Source organism: Podarcis tiliguerta (assembly GCF_965153285.1).
Source record: "Podarcis tiliguerta genome assembly, chromosome: Z".
In the NCBI taxonomy this organism is placed as follows: domain Eukaryota; kingdom Metazoa; phylum Chordata; class Lepidosauria; order Squamata; family Lacertidae; genus Podarcis; species Podarcis tiliguerta.
In genome coordinates, this window is record NC_139553.1 from 13,188,376 (window position 1) to 13,205,581 (window position 17,206).

General features: G+C 47.3%; 2 protein-coding genes across 3 annotated transcripts; both read right to left on the reverse strand.

The window, feature by feature from the left end:
* Nucleotides 1-30: 30 nt before the first annotated feature.
* RNF183 (ring finger protein 183) lies at nucleotides 31-3,549 on the reverse strand. The gene is made up of 2 exons (XM_083424105.1): nucleotides 2,237-3,549; nucleotides 31-1,643 (listed from the first exon to the last, which is right to left on the reverse strand). Exon 2 carries the CDS (start codon nucleotides 1,597-1,599, stop codon nucleotides 1,009-1,011), a length of 591 nt encoding a protein of 196 aa, XP_083280231.1. The 5' UTR covers nucleotides 1,600-1,643; nucleotides 2,237-3,549; the 3' UTR covers nucleotides 31-1,008.
* Nucleotides 3,550-4,700: 1,151 nt separating this feature from the next.
* LOC310669154 (uncharacterized protein) lies at nucleotides 4,701-10,334 on the reverse strand. Of its 2 annotated transcripts, none has more exons than XM_083422740.1 (3): nucleotides 10,243-10,334; nucleotides 6,825-6,927; nucleotides 4,701-6,089 (listed from the first exon to the last, which is right to left on the reverse strand). In XM_083422740.1, the coding sequence occupies exons 2-3, from the start codon at nucleotides 6,892-6,894 to the stop codon at nucleotides 5,182-5,184; spliced, it is 978 nt and encodes a 325-aa protein (XP_083278866.1). In that variant the 5' UTR covers nucleotides 6,895-6,927; nucleotides 10,243-10,334; the 3' UTR covers nucleotides 4,701-5,181. The 2 variants fall into 2 exon arrangements, with proteins under 2 accessions (XP_083278866.1, XP_083278865.1); XM_083422739.1 differs by having other exon boundaries at nucleotides 4,701-6,092.
* Nucleotides 10,335-17,206: the final 6,872 nt, after the last annotated feature.

Consider the following 17,206-nt stretch of genomic DNA (forward strand, 5'->3'; position numbering starts at 1 on the left):
TGATGCAATTTGAAACAAAACACTGCAGCGTAGATACAAAAGTTTTAATGTCACTGCCGTTTGGCCCTCTAACCATTAGTGCATACACCAGGAGAAAAAAAACGTTGAGCATCTGCCTTCATTTTCATACCTGCATGACTTGAGTACACAGCGGACCATCTCCAACCCTGGACAGAGAACAGTTAAGATCTGCAGCCTTGGTGGTTCCACATTCAGCAGTGCAGTCAGTGTTCTCTGGATGTTGGGAACACTTCATTGGCTGCAGCAGAGGCATTTGGCACAGGGGAAGAGTCCGGTTTGGAGGGTCGGCATGGCTCAGTGGTAGAGTCTTCCAGGTTCAATCCCCAGAATCTCCAGGTAGCAATAAGAGAGACCACTGCCTGAAACCCTGGAGAGCTGCCACTCAGTGTAGACAGTATGGAGCTAGATGGACCAATGGCCTGACTAATGTCCCTATGTCCCTTTACTCCAAGTATGGGGAAGCTTGGGCCCTCCAGATGTGGTTGTGTTACAGCTCCCATCATGACCAGAGATGATGGGAATTGTAGTTCAGCAACACCTGGAATGAGAAAAGCTCTCCTCTCCACACCTGCTATGTTCCCATTATCCATTTTCACCCTCTTACCCACTTTAGCCAACTTAGGAAGCAGTGAGATTGTTTGTTGAAATGCTCCCACTGCCCTGCCATGTCCTCATCCCTATTTTAAAGCTCACAAGTAACCCTCAAGGTCAAATCCTGGGACCCAGTGGCAGTCCAAACCATTTTGCTGTCTGGGGCGAAGGACAATTGGCAGCCTCTCTCTTGTTCGATAGGCAGAATCTGACAGAGCTTTGAGTCTTAAATCATAACTCTGGGCAATGTCTTCCAGCACACTTGAGCTGACTTAGAGAACTCAAGGCAGGTTGTGTAGCACACACAAGCTAGTCCTCCCAACACTTTGCTGCTGCTTGCCAACCACCTCTACCCTGCTCCCAGCATCTTCCGCCTGAGGAGGCTGCTGGTCCCTGTCACCCCCACCCCCAAAAGAACTGCCTGGTCCAAAAGATAGAGAAGATGAGTAGTAAAGTCACACTTAAGATGACAGCCATCAGGTAGGTGAAAATCCGGAGCTGGGGGTTGCAGGCACACGCCCACATTGGGGAGCGGTGGTGGTTGGGCAGGGTTGTGGCGGCAGTGGTAGTGCTGGCCGGGCGGCTTTGCTCACGGTAGCTGTCAATGCTGGGATCTGTCACTGGGCCCAGGTCCAAGGTGTAGACCCTGGGCTGGCGGAGGAAGTACCTGCTCTTGCGCTGCTCCTTCAAGCACAGCTGCCGGCCCTCCAGGATGATGTGGTTGGGCTCCAGGCGCAGCAGGCGCAGGATGGCCTCGTTGGTGGGCAGCTCAGTGACGGGCTGGTCAGAGGGGAGGACAGTAGGGTGGCGGCAGAGTGGGCACTGCAAGCGGTTCTGAGCCAGGGACACCAAGCTGAGATGAGCCAGGCACTCAATGCAGAAGGAATGTTGGCACTGAAGGACCTTGGGGGTGCGGAAAGTGTTGTCGTAAGGGTTCCAGCAGATTGGGCATTCGGCCTCCAGCCCCTGGACCTCCTTCTCAGCCATGGGGAGACCCGTCAGCAACACAGCCTTCTTTGCTACCTAGGAGACTAAAAAAACAAGGGCAGGTGGAAGCTCAGTGACAGTAATCATACAGCAGCATCAACGCAGTGGAACCTTTGGCCCACAAGATGCAACGATTGGCTTGCCATAGGGCCGTGCTTGCTGAGGCTGATGGGAGTTGTAGTTCTTCAGCATTGGTGGGGGGACAAAGGTCCCCAACATCTGGTTTTTACAGCATCAGCAAATGCAAAGAGAGAGGTCCTCCACCCAAGGGAGTTTGCAGTATGAAGTTTAAGAGTGGAAGCGAGCCCTTCTCTTGCAAAGCAATTGATAAGGCAAGGATGGGAAGATAAACATCCACATCAGAACAGCCTGCTGGATCAGGCCAATGGCAATCTAGCCCAACATCCTCTTCTCACAGCAGCCAACCAGAAATGCATGGGAAACCTTGCGCACAGAGCATAGGTGTCATGGCTAGTAGCCATTGATAGCCTTATCAGAGGAAGCACATAGAGGCTTGTGCTGTAGTGGTAGAGCCACTGCCAGTCAAAGGATCAATGCTCTGACTCTGTAGCATAAAGGCAGCTGCCTGTGTCCTACACCCACCCATCCCTGCAAAAAAACAATACCCAAAACCTACCTTGCCTTGAAAAGCAGGAGATGTGGACAGTGTGGCCTCATCCTAACTCAATTCCATCCAGGAACAATGTTGCTTTTCACACCTGCCAGAAGTCTGATGCATTCTCCTTCTGCTTCCTTATTCTTTCTTAAGATTGGCGAGCAAGTGTGGGTTTGCAGCGGGATCTGAACTGGTCCAAAATGAAGAGAGAGAGAAAGCCTAGGCAGGAAGATGCTTCCTTTGCTGGTGCTGCTAAACCAAAGGTGCTCGCTCTCCTCCTCCCATTCTCAGGGGACTTTGTCCCTTAGGCAGAGCTTCGCATTCTCCTCTGTCAGGTTGGTAAGCAGCTGTTGTTTACTACCAGGGCCTGGCAGCCAAGGTGAGAGAACCGGTGGAAGGCCGGCAGGGAAAGCCTCCTGGAAGCCCCAAGCTGACCTATTTTTCAGCACTGCTGCCATTGATTTTAGGTACCTTGGTTTAGGAGCATGGGAGAACAATAAGGCACGCTCCAAGAAGCACAGCAGCATTTGCCTTAAAATCCCAGCACAATTCTCAAAAGCAGTAAGACATGTTTTCTCTCCTTAACACCGTCCACTGTCTCCTTCTAGTACTGAATTGTAGCTTCGAAACCCTGCTGGGAGGGCAAAAGCTTTCCCCCTTATACATTGCAATGGACCATGTCCATTGATGGTGGAAACAGGTATAAATGTATTATTTAACATCATTAATATACTGATTGTGCTAAAACCTCTAAACAATACTCCCCCCCCCCATTTTTAAAAAAGCATTTAAGGATAATTGAAACTAATAGTCAAGAGATTAAAACATGTTAACATCGACATGCCCATATCAGCTTTCCAACAGAAAAATGTTTTTAGCAGGCACCGAAAAGAATACCACAAAGGTTTCCCACTTGATTTCATTTGGCAAGGAGTTCCAAAGTTTATGTGCTGCCACAGTAAAAAGTTTGACTTTTTGCAAGTGTGGAACAAGTATTCTGTGGAACCAGTAACAGGGCCCAAGTGGGCACATATGAGATAAGGTGATCCCACAATAATAATAAAAAATCTCCTGCATTTGTAAGTGATATTATGGTTTGTTTACTTTTGTGTGTGCAGAGCCCCCCCCCCCCCAGGCAATGAAGAGAATATTAATATGAAAGAAAGCACACAATAAAATACAATGAATCAATCAGAGCAATATAAAATGGTGAAGTGGCATGGCTTGCCAAGAAGCCTAATGGCAGCCTGATCCAGCATCTCCTATATGTAAGGGGCTAATTTATAGTTGAACAACTGCTAAGTAAAAGCATAAAAGGTAAAGGGACCCCTGACCATTAGGTCCAGTCGCGTATAGCTTCCAGGTCATGTGGCCAACATGACTAAGCCGCTTCTGGTGAACCAGAGCAGCTCTCGAAAACGCTGTTTACCTTCCCGCTGGAGCGGTACCTATTTATCTACAGTGGTACTTCGGGTTAAGTACTTAATTCGTTCCAGAGGTCTGTTCTTAACCTGAAACTGTTCTTAACCTGAAGCACCACTTTAGCTAATGGGGCCTCCTGCTGCTGCCGCACCGCCGGAGCCCGATTTCTGTTCTTATCCTGAAGCAAAGTTTTTAACCTGAAGCACTATTTATGGGCTAATGGAGTGTGTAACCTGAAGCATATGTAACCTGAAGCATATGTAACCTGAGGTACCACTGTACTTGCACTTTGATGTGCTTTCAAACTGCTAGGTTTGGCAGGAGCTGGGACCAAACAACAGGAGCTCACCCCATCGCGGGGATTCGAACTGCCAACCTTCTGATCGGCAAGCCCTAGGCTCTGTGGTTTAACCCACAGCGCCACCAGCATCCCAAGTAAAAGCATACTGCTCCTCAAATTTATCTTCAGAAAGGTCATGTTGTGGGGGTTATAAAAATTAGCTGGCTAAGCAAGATTTACAAGAGGTGTTGGAAGCACATTGCCCAGTGCTGCTTGAAGAGACTGGCGAAATACTAAATATCCTCTGATTACTCTGGATATGTGTTTGTGAACTGCCTTCATGCTCTCATCACACAAAACTCCCATCATTCTGCTTCTCATTTGGAAGCCAGGCTAACACACATCCTGCCCCCCTCCCCTTTCCCCTCCGCTCTGGTGTCTCAACATGGAGCAAGCCCGCCCCACAACCAATCACCCTCATTGGGATGGGCAAAGCCAATTGGCAAACCACTAAAATCCTTCCCTCCCTTCCCAAATTCCAGAGGTACCATCCTTTATTCATTGGCCATAACATACTGTAATGGAACTTCCAGTTTCAGAGGCAGTATACCGCAGACTATCAGTTTAGTGGTGCAGCTGGGTAATTGTAGTCCTTGGTCTTATTACCTCTGTGCATTGTTTCAGTTGCCAAAAAAAGAACCTCTTCTCCCTTCCAACCCAATGTGCTTTATAACACACTGCACTGTCAGAAGCAGTATGGCTATGAATACTAGTTGTTGAGAATTAGAAATTGAAGAGTGCTGTTGCACTCAGGTCCTGCTTCTGGGCTTTCCATAGGTGTGTGAGTGGCCAGCCAGTGATTTGGACAAACAGGATGCATTTAATCCTCCAGGCTTGCTGGCTGCAGCTCAATGGCAGAGTATCTGTTTTGTATGCAGAAGATGCCAGGATCCGTCTCCTGCAACATCTCCACATAGGACTGGGAGAGAACCCAGCCTAAAATCTGGACTGCTGCCAGTCAGTGTAGACAATACTGGGTGTGTTTATTTCCAGGAATACAGCTGACTGGAACCAGGGTAGTGCTCCTGATGTCACAATTCAGGTTGAAAGTTTCTTAACCCATATAATCTTCAAAACCCAAGGAACAGTGGCTTCTGTTTTTTAATGCATGCTATCCAGACTCTCTTGTTACTCTGCAGCCACACCAGACATTGACAGGAAGGTGTCCTCTTCTGAGAGTGTTGGCGTTCCAGACACCTGCTCCTCAGCAAACAAAACCACTTTCCAAATACTGTTCAGACTTTACCAGGAGGACAAGGAAGCTCCCATTAGAAGCCACCAATTTATCCACTGCCCTATCAGCAAAGAGAACAGTATTCAAAATGTCAGACACCAGTCTGGGAGTGAAGACTTGGAGGAGGAACTCTTCCCGTGCTCGTTTGATACCATTCAGCAGAACAGCAAGGCTGATCTTGGTGGCCAACCGTTTTCCATCCACAGAGCTCCGTGTGGACACCATTATGCCGTAAGGTACAAGACTTTGCCCCACATAAATCTCTGCAGCAGAGATATCACAGGTCCCATTTTCCAGAATGCCCCTCCAGGGAAGCCAGACACTACTTTGCTCGAGATATCGAAGTTTCACGGCACTCTCCTCTGTCAGGAGGGAAAGAGTTGCTTTGGTGAGGCACAGAAGTGTGCTTCTTGCATCACCCAGCCCAGCGGTGACCAGGACCCAAGGTTTGTCAGGATTTGTCCCTCCCAGCTGGCCACATATGTATTGCTGCAGAATCTGCCACGTAGTTTCTGGCTGGTTTGGGAAGAGAAGGCGAAGGAGTCCAAGCCGGCTTTGGGGCAATTGATTCTTGGTGGGGCTCGCAGCCCTGTAGTCATCCAAGGATAAGTGGCTGTTACCATGATGGAGCAGGATCATAGAAACAAAGACAAACACGAGGGCCAAAAAGGCAGCAAGGGAAACAGAAGGGAGGAAATCAGAGTCTTGCAGGTCTGGTGCAGGGGTTTCGGTAGAGGCAGAAGGAGCTGATCTTTCTCTGGCCTCCATCTCTGCACGCTTCCAGGGTTCACAACACGGTTCTTCAGGGAAGTTTCTACAGTCAAACAAATAGGTCTCCTCCTCATCAACATCTTTCCACATCCCTCGCATGTCTTGGTCTTCTAGCACAGAGAAGGAAAGGAAAGCTCATAAGCAGGGTCTTAAAAACAACACACACACACACACACACACGTAAACATAGCACTGAACAAGGTGGTAGAGACCTGAAATAGTATGGCTGTACCATTTCACTCTGAAGGAAGAGGGTCATATTTTGGAATGTTCCCTGCAGGTCCAAATCCAACATAACTGGAACTTCTCTGCCTGCTGTGCTTTTTATTTGTGGGGTCTGGATTGATGGATTGATTTTAATACAGAGAAGCATTAATAATCACCCCAGTGGCTGCCCTTGTCTCCAGTTTTGGTCCCCTTAAAACTCTACCCCTTCTTTGAGAGCCAGTGTGATGTAGTGGCTAGAATGCTAAACTAGGACATGGGAGACCAGAGTTCATTTCTTCACTCAGTCATGAAGCCCGCTGGGTCACCTTGGGCCCAGTCACACACTCTTAGCCTTACCTACCACACAGGGTTGTTGTGAGAATAAAAGCAACAGGAGGAGAAGTGTGTATGCCACCTTGACCTCCCTGGATAAATAAGTAAAATAAATTATGTTGCAAGTGCCTATGTCCAAGCATGCAGGTTGATCATTAGACAGAGCTATTTGCCTCTACCTAAAAGCCTTATTTGGTAGCGGACATCGCAACACCTTGTGGTTGTGAGTTCCAAAGGTTTATTGCACATCACATGCAAAAGACAATGCCAAGGAAGTTGCCACACCTACACCAGCGACTTACTTTCAGCTTGGAGTGCAGACATGTCTTGAGCCATTCTCTGGATAGAGGGTCGTTTCCCACAAAGCTTCATCTATAGGTACATCTCTCTTACATCTGGGACCTACTGAGTATGGAGAGAAGGAAAAGAGGAGAGTGGCCCAGTTAAATTAGCCTCTTGTAGCAAAAACAGCCAAGACCCCTGAGACCCCTTAAGAGACCAACACATTCTCTGTGGCAAACATTTGCATAGACAAGAGCCCAGTTTGTCAGATACACAAAGTAGGCTGCCGAGACTGAAATTTAGGTAACTGCCTAATCCCAAGTCAAACGGCTGGTGCATATAGTCCAGTCTTGTCTACTCTGACTGGCAATGGCTCTCCAGGGTTTTAGGCAAGGGTTTCTCCCAATCTCTACCTGGAGATGCTGGTAATGAGAGAGAGAGACATGGGAAAGTGGGGGAGTAATTTGGCTCCACCTTTCTCCTCCTTTCTCTGGGTGGCGTGTGGGTTAAACCACAGAGCCTAGGGCTTGCTGACCAGAAGGTCAGCGGTTCGAATCCCCGCGATGGGGTGAGCTCCCATTGCTCGGTCCCTGCTCCTGCCAACCTAGCAGTTCAAAAGCACGTCAAAGTGCAAGTAGATAAATAGGTACCGCCCCGGCGGGAAGGTAAACGGCATTTACGTGCGCTGCTCTGGTTCGCCAGAAGCAGCTTAGTCATGCTGGCCACATGACCAGGAAGCTGTACACTGGCTCCCTCAGCCAATAAAGCGAGATGAGCGCCACAAACCCAGAGTCGGTCACGACTGGACCTAATGGTCAGGGGTCTCTTTACCTTTACCTTCTCCTTTCACAGGAGCAAAAATAAATTGAACTCTTTGGTGACAGAACCCCAGCAGAGATTTAAAAATCACAGCACATGCAGCAAAGTAAAGCATGAAATTATAGGCTGTTAGACCTTTATATATACACTTGTGAGTTTAAAAACTTCCCTCTTCCCCTGGCATAGACTGACAGCAAGTAAGAAGGCAGATTGGTTGGGGGCTGGCTGAGGGCATGGTGAGATTGGTGGAGGCATTGCTCTACATGTCCAATGGACCAGCCTCTACTAACCCTCCAAGGAGGCTGATCAGTGAGTACACTCAGTCCTAACTGGGAAGTATTGGGGGGCAGGGAGCTCCCTCAATTTAGCATTTCTGCCCCCTCATATTTTTGTATTTCTGCAAACAATGGGGTTCCTCCGAACTTGTTTGGGGATACAACTTCTGCTTTCTTGTGTCTGGGTGTTGTCATGTGGCTATATAAGGATCGGCACTTGACTCTGAACTTTGGCAATAAAGGGAATGTTAGCACTGAAATGCTAATAAACTCTTATGATCTGTTATGAGCCATAAAAAAAAAAAGGCCTGGCAGTTTTTATAGGATGATCTCAGAGAATGGTGCCATTTTGTCTACAAAGTGATCAATAAACATTGGCCATTCCAGTGAGGTGGGACAAAGTAGGCTAAAGGCAAAGTTTTAAAGAGGGAGAAAAATGAAGAGCTCTCTGCTGAGTTTCCACTAGTGTATATTCAATCACTTTAAAGGCAATAGTTCTTCAGCTGCATGCACACTACCATTCACTTTTGCTCTCGGGCAAACACAGATCCCACATCTAACACCAGTGGTACATGCCACTCCAATACCCATGAGCTGTAAGAGATTCCTGGGGCTCCAAGTGTTTACCCGGGTTGTGTCTCCGCTGGGAAGATTGAGGCACAGCAGAGGCTACTATCTTTAAGAAATATGGCTTATTAACACATATTTACACCTGGATATCTGCCATGGACGTGGGACGTGGGACGTGGGTGGCGCTGTGGGCTAAAGCCTCAGTGCCTAGGGCTTGCCGATCGAAAGGTCAGCGGTTCGAATCCCCGCGGCGGGGTGCGCTCCCGCTGTTCGGTCCCAGCGCCTGCCAACCTAGCAGTTCGAAAGCACCCCTGGGGGCAAGTAGATAAATAGGGACCGCTTACTAGCGGGAAGGTAAACGGCGTTTCCGTGTGCGGCTCTGGCTCGCCAGAGCAGCGATGTCACGCTGGCCATGTGACCCGGAAGTGTCTTCGGACAGCGCTGGCCCTTGGCCTCTTTGAGTGAGATGGGCGCACAACCCTAGAGTCTGTCAAGACTGGCCCGTACGGGCAGGGGTACCTTTACCTTTTTATCTGCCATGGAGGGGTTGCTGAACATTATACCCCAGGTGTGTCTCTCATTGCCCCTCTCATATCTTCAGCAAACTTGGGTCCAAAACAGCAGCCAGTCATGGCTCGTGGTCTCCTGGTGCAGCCTCCTCCAGCCAGTGCCAAAGTGGTTCTGACCTCTACACACACCCACACCCTCCACATAAAATTCTGGCCTTCCCATCAGCTCATGGAGAACTAGCCTTTGCTCTCCTTCCTGGCACACCTCTTGCCAAAACCCCAAGCCTCCTGTGAAATTATACTTTTCCCTGTCACTCCTGTTTTGCACAGACCTGAGAACCTTCTTTGATGTATAGTACCTGGCCACTGTTTCATAATGGTTTGCATTCAACCAGCCAGGCCAGACTGGTTTGCATAAGCTGGCCCATGGATTCCTTTTCTGACACAGTTCTGTAGCCTGCATTTCCCATTCCTATCCCAGACATTAGCTGGATTAATTAATTTATTGGGTTTAGGCGGGGGTCTTCCCCTGACCAAACTCTTAACAATATTCATTCAGCCATCTTATTGGGAGGGCTGTAGCTTAGTAGAAGAGCATCACCATTTTGCATGTAGGAAGCCCCAGGTTCAGTCCCCGGGACCTCAGGTAGGGCTGGGAGACACCTCTGCCTAAAATTCTGGATTGCTGCTGCCGATCAGTACTTTGGCTAAAGCAGGTATCCTGTGTTCCTGGAAAGCGCCATAGCTCAGTGGTAGAGCATCTGCTTTGCATGTGGAAGGTGCCAGGTTCAATCTCCAATGGCATCTCCAGGTAGAGCTGAGAGACCCCCCCCCCCAAGCGAGGCTCTGAAGAGCTTCTGCTGGTCAGAGTAGACAAGGCAAGCTAGATAAACCAATTATCTGGCTTGGACTAGGGCAGCTTCTGATGTTCCTCTGGCTGCAGCTCAGACAATGCCTATTAAAAGCATAGCTACAGGCGCTTGTGCAAAACCTGATAACCTTATCTGCCCACCACCCCAAAAATGATGTCTGGTTTTATTTACTGAAAATATTTGGGATCGCCTCTTGTCTTCATTCTTGAGATGTTTAGACTCACCTTTACTTCATGCTTTGCTGTATGTGCAAAAGTTGGCAAAAATTATCAGATTCCTGGCACTTTCTAGATTTGCAAGGAACATAAAATGGTTTGTTCCCCACCACCTCTCCCCCCAAAAAGTTATTATAGAACCAAGGAGAACAAGTCTTGAAAAGGAGCAAATACTTACCACCTTTTCCACATACAAATGGGGTACACTCCACTCCCCCATGAAAAGGTTCCCTTGTTGCATTTCAAGTTGCCCACTGCTCTTTCAACTTGGCACCACCAACTTCCCCGCAGACACCTCTCATCTGCATACAGGTAGATGTTATCACAGGTATGCAACTAACAGAAGATCTCCTCCCTCCAAGGCACAGTTTTCCCCAGGTCCTAAAGCTAGTATGTCTTAGTTCTGGGCGTAGCACATAATGAGTGCATACAAGCCAGGGCTTAATTCATTTGTATAGGTTCTGCAGAGAAGTCACACCTGGCTTGATCTCATCCCAGCAACATCAGAAGCTGCCTTAGAGTAATTCAGGCCTATTGTTCCATCTAGATCCACACTGATTAGCAGAGATTCTCCTGGGTTTTGAGCAGGAATCTCTTTTATCCCGACCTGGAGATGCTGAGGATTTAACCTAGCACCTTTTCAAATGTGAGACATGTACTCTGTTACTAAGATACATGCAACCGAATACACTACAGCCCCTATTTTAAGTCCCTGCATGCAACCTATTATACACTGTGTGTGTCCCCCACTACTGTGCTCCAGTGCAAAAAAATTAAATGTGTTATAAACAAAAAATAAGGGCATGAAACATTTCCCACCATGACAACAAAGCCTCCTGCATATACAATATATGATGCTGCCATTTAGAAAAGAGGAACCAGCAATCCTAATGGCAAATTCCTGCTGCTCTGTGGATTGAGAGATGCACTCTGGACATGCTCAAAAACCTCCCTCCACCAATTGTTACTAACAGGTATGGATCCCCCCCCTCCATTTTAAGTCTCCCTTTCCACATTGGTTTGCGATTTATTTATTTTTAAGTTCTCCTGGAAATTCAGCAGCCTTTTGATGTAAATTATTCCTAATATAAACAGTTTGCTATGCAATTTTGCCTGATACACACATTTTTGCAAAGGAATTTCCCCATGATACGGAACGGGGGGGGGCATGTCTTCTTCACCCCTTCCGCCGGTCACCAGAGGGTCTGAGGTGATAACCTCTAGGGCACCCAGCCCCATATGGACCCCTCAGCCCCCACACTGTTACACAAGCACCACACTTAACTCCGAACCCCATAAATAAAAGTGCCTTTCTCCTTTCCCTACGTCCATTCGCTAGAATAAATAGACCGGGCGAAAATAAGCCCAAACCGCCTTATGTCTCCCTTTCGCTATACCCGCTGTATTGTTTCCATTAGTAGACCGTGTACAGTGGTGCCTCGCAAGACAAAATTAATTCATTCTGAGAGTTTTTTCGTCTTGTGAATTTTTCGTCTTGCGAAGCACGGTTTCCCATAGGAAATGCATTGACGGTTTCCCATAGGAATGCATTGAAAAAGGCGCAAGACGTTTTCGTCTTGCGAAGCAAGCCCATAGGGAAATTCGTCTTGCGAAGCAACTCAAAAAACTCTTTCGTCTTGCGAGTTTTTCGTCTTGCGAGGCATTAGTCTTGCGAGGTACCACTGTATACAGACATTTTGTATCTCTTTAATGGGTGCGTTCTACCCAACCAGAACCATGCATTCGCTTTGCAGAGCTAGCTCAGCGAGCTCCTGCACGCCTCATTTAACCTCTTGACAACTGCTGACGGCTCCCCGCTGGGAGAACAATGGAACTGAAACTTCTGAACTCATAAAAGTGTCAAATCTTGCTACAATATATCTATTTTGTTTCCGACTTCAATTACCAATATAAAATGGACCCCCCCAAAAAGACTACAAATCTTTAGAAATTCGTATAAAATCAACCACAACTCCGATTTCCTTGCTTTTGGTGCCGATCGGCTCAGTCTCTTCAGGACTCCATGACACCTCCCCTGCCTCCATGATCCCTCGAGTGAGGTGCCACGTACTCAGGAAGACCCTAATCCGGTCAAATCGCTCTGCCAAGCCTTTCCTCCGGAAATGCCAGGTGGCAGACTATGCATACATGGACCATTGTCTTCTCATCACCGGTACTCAGGATGTGCTTATCTGTGCACATCTCCAGCTCTGCATATTCCCCCTCCGTCCTCCATATGTTAATCCGGTGTAACCCAACCTCTTCCTAATGTATTCGTGATGTAATCTGTGTAACCCAACCTCTCCTTAATGTATTCATTATGTAACTATGATGTATTTTGCATTGTACCCTGGGACATGGAGGGAAGTTTCAAAAGTTCATGTCACCCCTTTCTCGCTGTTCAATCTCGCCTTGAACCTGTTGCGCAATAAACTTGGATCTTCTGCATCTTGCTCCTGTCTCCGGCTGAGCTCATTTTCCTCCGAAGGGACCCGCGGACTTAGTCCGACAAGCTGGGTGGCAGAGCAGCCTCGCACCCAGATTTTACTGTAACACCCCAACATCTTTGTATCATGTTCCCATTAATATAGACATCTTTATGCACACTTCAAGCCAATATATAGAATTCTGTACACAATACATGACTGGAGATCTGGCTTGCAAAATTCTGAGAAGGGAGGCTGCGTTTCAATCTGCACATGGTTTTGGAAAGTTCAAATCAGATAGATTCGTCTTTAAATGTGAGCAGAAACTAACTTCTCCCCCAGCCCTAGACACAGGTTATGCTGGCTGAGGGAGATGGGAACTGTAGTCCATCAACTACAGGCCACAGGTTTCCCATGCCTTTGTGTTAAAGCCCCCCCCCCCAATTGCAGTGGATAAGATTCAAAGACATCACAGTAGCTGAACTATTATAATTATTTATATTTATTAAATTTGCATACCACCCTTCACCCGAAGATCACAGGGCGGTTCACATAATAAAAGCAAGAACAAAAAACAAACAAACGAGCCAATAACCCCTTTCAACCAAACACATTTAAAAGAACATGGAATGTTAATCAGCCCGGCTAAAAAGAAAGCCTTTTGCCTGGTGCCTAAAAGTATGTAGTGAAGCCGCCAGGCAAGCCACACAAATTAGCAAAGGTTTGGCAAGTCCTAACCAGTAACTATGCAATAATGTTTGCGCTGCTTCTTTTGGAAAGCAAAAGCAAGCTGGCTGTTTCCACTGAAAGTGGAGATTCCCAGAATGAACCACCCTTAAGGGTGCCGTATGCCCTGTTTTAAGTCAATCGCCTGCAACACCTGCACACCAAGCAAAAATTCAACAGGTTGAGCTATTTCCATGGAGAGGTGGGGGAAACGCAGCCTGTGGTTTCCCCCACTTCCAGCACACAGCGGTTCAGGAAGACCCAGTGCTTTTGGCCAGTTAAAAATATAGCACAAGAGTAAAGCTTGTAAGAAAAAGTTGGCTGTTCTAATGCCCCTGAGACTTCTTAGTCTCTCACATACACATGGCTTGCTGTTTTCATGTGGTGTGATCCCATGTGGCTGCAGTGTATCTGTGAGGAATGGAGAACCTCAGTTTCCCTGTGTATAGCTGTTGAACTCCAGTTCCCATTAGCCCCAGCCAGTATAGCTGAAGATCAGGGATGATGGGAACTGGAGCCCACCAACATCTGGAGGGCCACAGGTCTCCCAAACCCAGGAAGATATAGATGCTGCAGTCAAATGGCTGGGCTGATCCTGTGGACAGCTTTCACCCCCCTTCAAGGCCTTGTGGCAATTGAGTGGGGGAGACCACCAGTGGGTTAGTAAAAAACAGATACACCACCTACTGAATGAAAGCCTGTTGTGCTGTAGGGCCAACCCAATAGCAGATATGGAATAGGTCCTACATTTCCACTATTAAAAAAGCGTTGGGTTGTATTCAATACTAGTCCTACACAGAGTGGACCCACTTAAAATTATGGGCATAAAATACTTGTGGAACAAACTGGGTTCAGACCTATGTCAAGCTTTGCTCATTCACAATGAACCTTAGGAGAGACTTCCTAACAGAAGGAGCTGCTTGACAGTAGAATAGACCTTCCTTGGGAAGGGTCATGGGCTCTTCTTTGGCGAAATTGTTTAGGCAGCATCTGGGTGGGAATCTTTAAGGGGTCTTGGACTTGGGAAAATTCCTGTCAGGGATCCAGCATGTCATAAGATTTTTGCCACAGATACTGGAATGCCCATAGGTTAGGGTAGAACAGGGTGGGTGGGTGGAACTGAGGGAAGATGGTGGGAGGGGCTTAGCTGCAGGGTGCAGCCTCCCCCAGTTGACCTTGGGAGAGAGACCTATTGGGGATAGAGAAGACAAACACTGCATACACAGCATGCATCACATCCCCCCACCATTGTTATGGCTGCTGGGAATTAGTTGCTCTGTGAGGAGTCAACTGGAATTGCCAGGATCCTTTGGAGATGTGTGTTTTAAATGTATGGCATGCACACAGCCCAAGGGAGCTAGATTCTCTTCTAATATAACAAGGATAATGGCAATAATAATGGTTTTATTATTTGTATCCCACCCATCTGATTTGCCTATCTTTGTCACCCAGCTCAAGCATGATATCTCCTCTGTTATCTTATTTCTACACCCTGTTTGCTCATCCTCCCTGACTTCCTCTTTTTGGTCTGCTGCTAGACCAACCAGAACAGAGATTTCCTCCCCAATAGCACACTTCGTTTGGTGTTTCTTCTACAGTTGCTATTATTTTTGCCTTTTCTGCTTTTTCCTTGCCCATTTGGGGAAGGAAGGTTTGCTGGAAGGCAAACAGCATCTCCTGGTGCAGAGGGAGTGGGAACAACTGGGCAAACAGCTCTGTGCCCCCCAGCTGCATCTCCATCTCTCTCTGAGAGGGAAAGGCACACCTTGAGCCACCCTGGATCCCCGCATCAAAGAGCCGCTCCTCTGCAAGGAGCCTAGAGAAGATTATCAAAGCTTGAAGGAGAAAGATGCTCAGCAGGCGGAACAAGAATATTACAGGTAAAGTTTCTGCCTCTCTTAAGACAGCTCTGCTAATTTCATCTCCCTTTTTTCCCTTCCCATGCTTAGAGGCACACCTTTCTTGCTTATAACTCTTCCCCCTTAAATCCCACTTTCCTGGAATACTTTTGGCTTAAGATGCTAGTCCTCATCCCACACCAGATCCACACCATACTTTTAAAGCATATTTAACGCATGTTTAAAGCACATGGCTCACCCTCCCCCAAAGAATCCTGGGTACTGTAGTTTGTAAGGGTGTTGGGAAATGTGCCTCTGTGGAGGGAAAACTACAGGTCCCAGGATTCTTGGTGGTGGTGGCTAGGGAGCTGACAGTTTAGCTTACGGTTCCTGTACAAAACATCATGTACTTTGATAAAGTGTTGTTTGTGTTTCTGTGATCCAGGAGTGGGAGAAAACATTTTCAGCCTGAGGCAAGGCATTCAGTTCTGGCAAGGGTTACATGCCAGCGATGGCCACATTTGCCAGAGGGAAAAGTGGGTGAAGTAACACATGTAAAGCAAGAAGCATGATAATATTGCAGATATTAATATTGTGCAGCTTGAAGCAATTGTATGCATTAAAACTAACTCCTCTTGGAATAAAACGCTGCCCCGACCCATAAGTATTGTTCAAAGCTTTACTAACCAGATCTTCTTTCAAAACAGGTACAAAAACATTAATGATACATCCAAAACAATTCCTTACAGTCATGTGCATGTCCCAACACAGGTTGGGCTTCTTATAAAATATGAAACCAAGGGTCTGTCTCTCCACAACCTCCATTACAGCCTGGAGCTGTTTTCCCTTTAGGAGAGACCTCATTATCACATCCTTTGTTATTGGCTGCTTGAGAACTCAACTCACACAAAACAGAGACCCCCGCAGATTAACATATGCATAAAAGATCAGTCTATCTCTTTCATGTGATCTAAGTCAGTCACGAGACAAACCAGAAGACATCAACAGTTAATCATCAACCTGCTAGAGAGCAGAAAGCTCCTGTTGCTCTTCTTTAGTTTCGGAAATTTCCAGTTCAACCCTTAGTAATATACATAGAGGCATTCACCATTTCAGTGTCAATTAAACAAGTATACTTAACACATAAGAGTTCAAGGACACATTTCAGTCAAGAAAAAGCACTAAAAGAGGGTGTGGATTAGGAGCCATGCGAGGCCTGGAGAAAGTTCAGGGGGCCATACAGAGAGACTTGGAGGGTTGCATTCAGCCTGCATGGAGGGCAGGTGCATGGAGTTTAGGATGATAAGATGGAGCTGCAAAAGAGGAAGGCTCCACTCAATGATAGAACCAGTACCTGGCAACCCTGGGCAAGTTGCTAGGAGCCTGACAGCCTGGCAGGGGCATGCTGCCAATGGCTGCCTTGGCCACCCAATTTTGACCTATTCCAGCCGGGCTCTTCCTATGTTCCACCAAACTCATAAAAATACAGGAACCCTCTTGCCATCAACATCCGTGATGGACCACATTGGTCATTCCATAATTGTTCTCTTCTCTCTCCCTTTCCTTTCCAGGACTCTTAAAAACCATCGGCTCTTCCTTGCCACCTTCGCTGCTGTGCTTGGGAACTTTAGTTTTGGTTTTGCTTTAGTCTACACCTCCCCGGTGATCCCTGCTTTGGAAAAATCTCTGGTCCACAACTTAAGACTAACAGAGGCAACGGCATCCTGGTTTGGGGTAAGACTGGCAAGCAAGCAGGAAAGGCGGGAGAAATAGACCTGAGAGGTGCATGCCATCGGTTGGATTGCAGTGCTCCCAAGGGGTGCCAGGTCTGAAAATATGACCCAAAGCTGCAGGTCTCTTTCTCTGGGTCTCCATGGGAAATATTAAAATTTAAGACTGGTGGGGTGGTCTAGTTTCTGCTTGGGAACTTTTGCTACTAGCCAGGGCTGGTCCACCTATGAAGCAGTATCCAAAAGGGTGGAAGGACCCAGAAGGGAAACAGATCCATCCATCCAATAAATTTATTGCTTCTACCCAGTGACAGAAGTGACAGCTGCAGCATGCTTCTTGGAGGCCAGATCTGCCACTTCCTTGGCAGCACCCCCATGCCACTTCTACAGCGGCCTTTTGCTAAACAGGAAGTGCTGATATT

What these genes read in the sequence shown, in the direction of transcription:
- LOC310669154 (XM_083422739.1), bottom strand. Translation starts at nt 6,894, where the DNA reads ATGAAGCTTTGTGGGAAACGACCCTCTATCCAGAGAATGGCTCAAGAC. An exon ending in GTCTGCACTCCAAGCTGAAA is followed by an intron (nt 6,093 to 6,824) that starts GTAAGTCGCTGG and finishes TCTCTGTGCTAG; the next exon opens with AAGACCAAGACATGCGAGGG.
- RNF183 (XM_083424105.1), bottom strand. Translation starts at nt 1,599, where the DNA reads ATGGCTGAGAAGGAGGTCCAGGGGCTGGAGGCCGAATGCCCAATCTGC.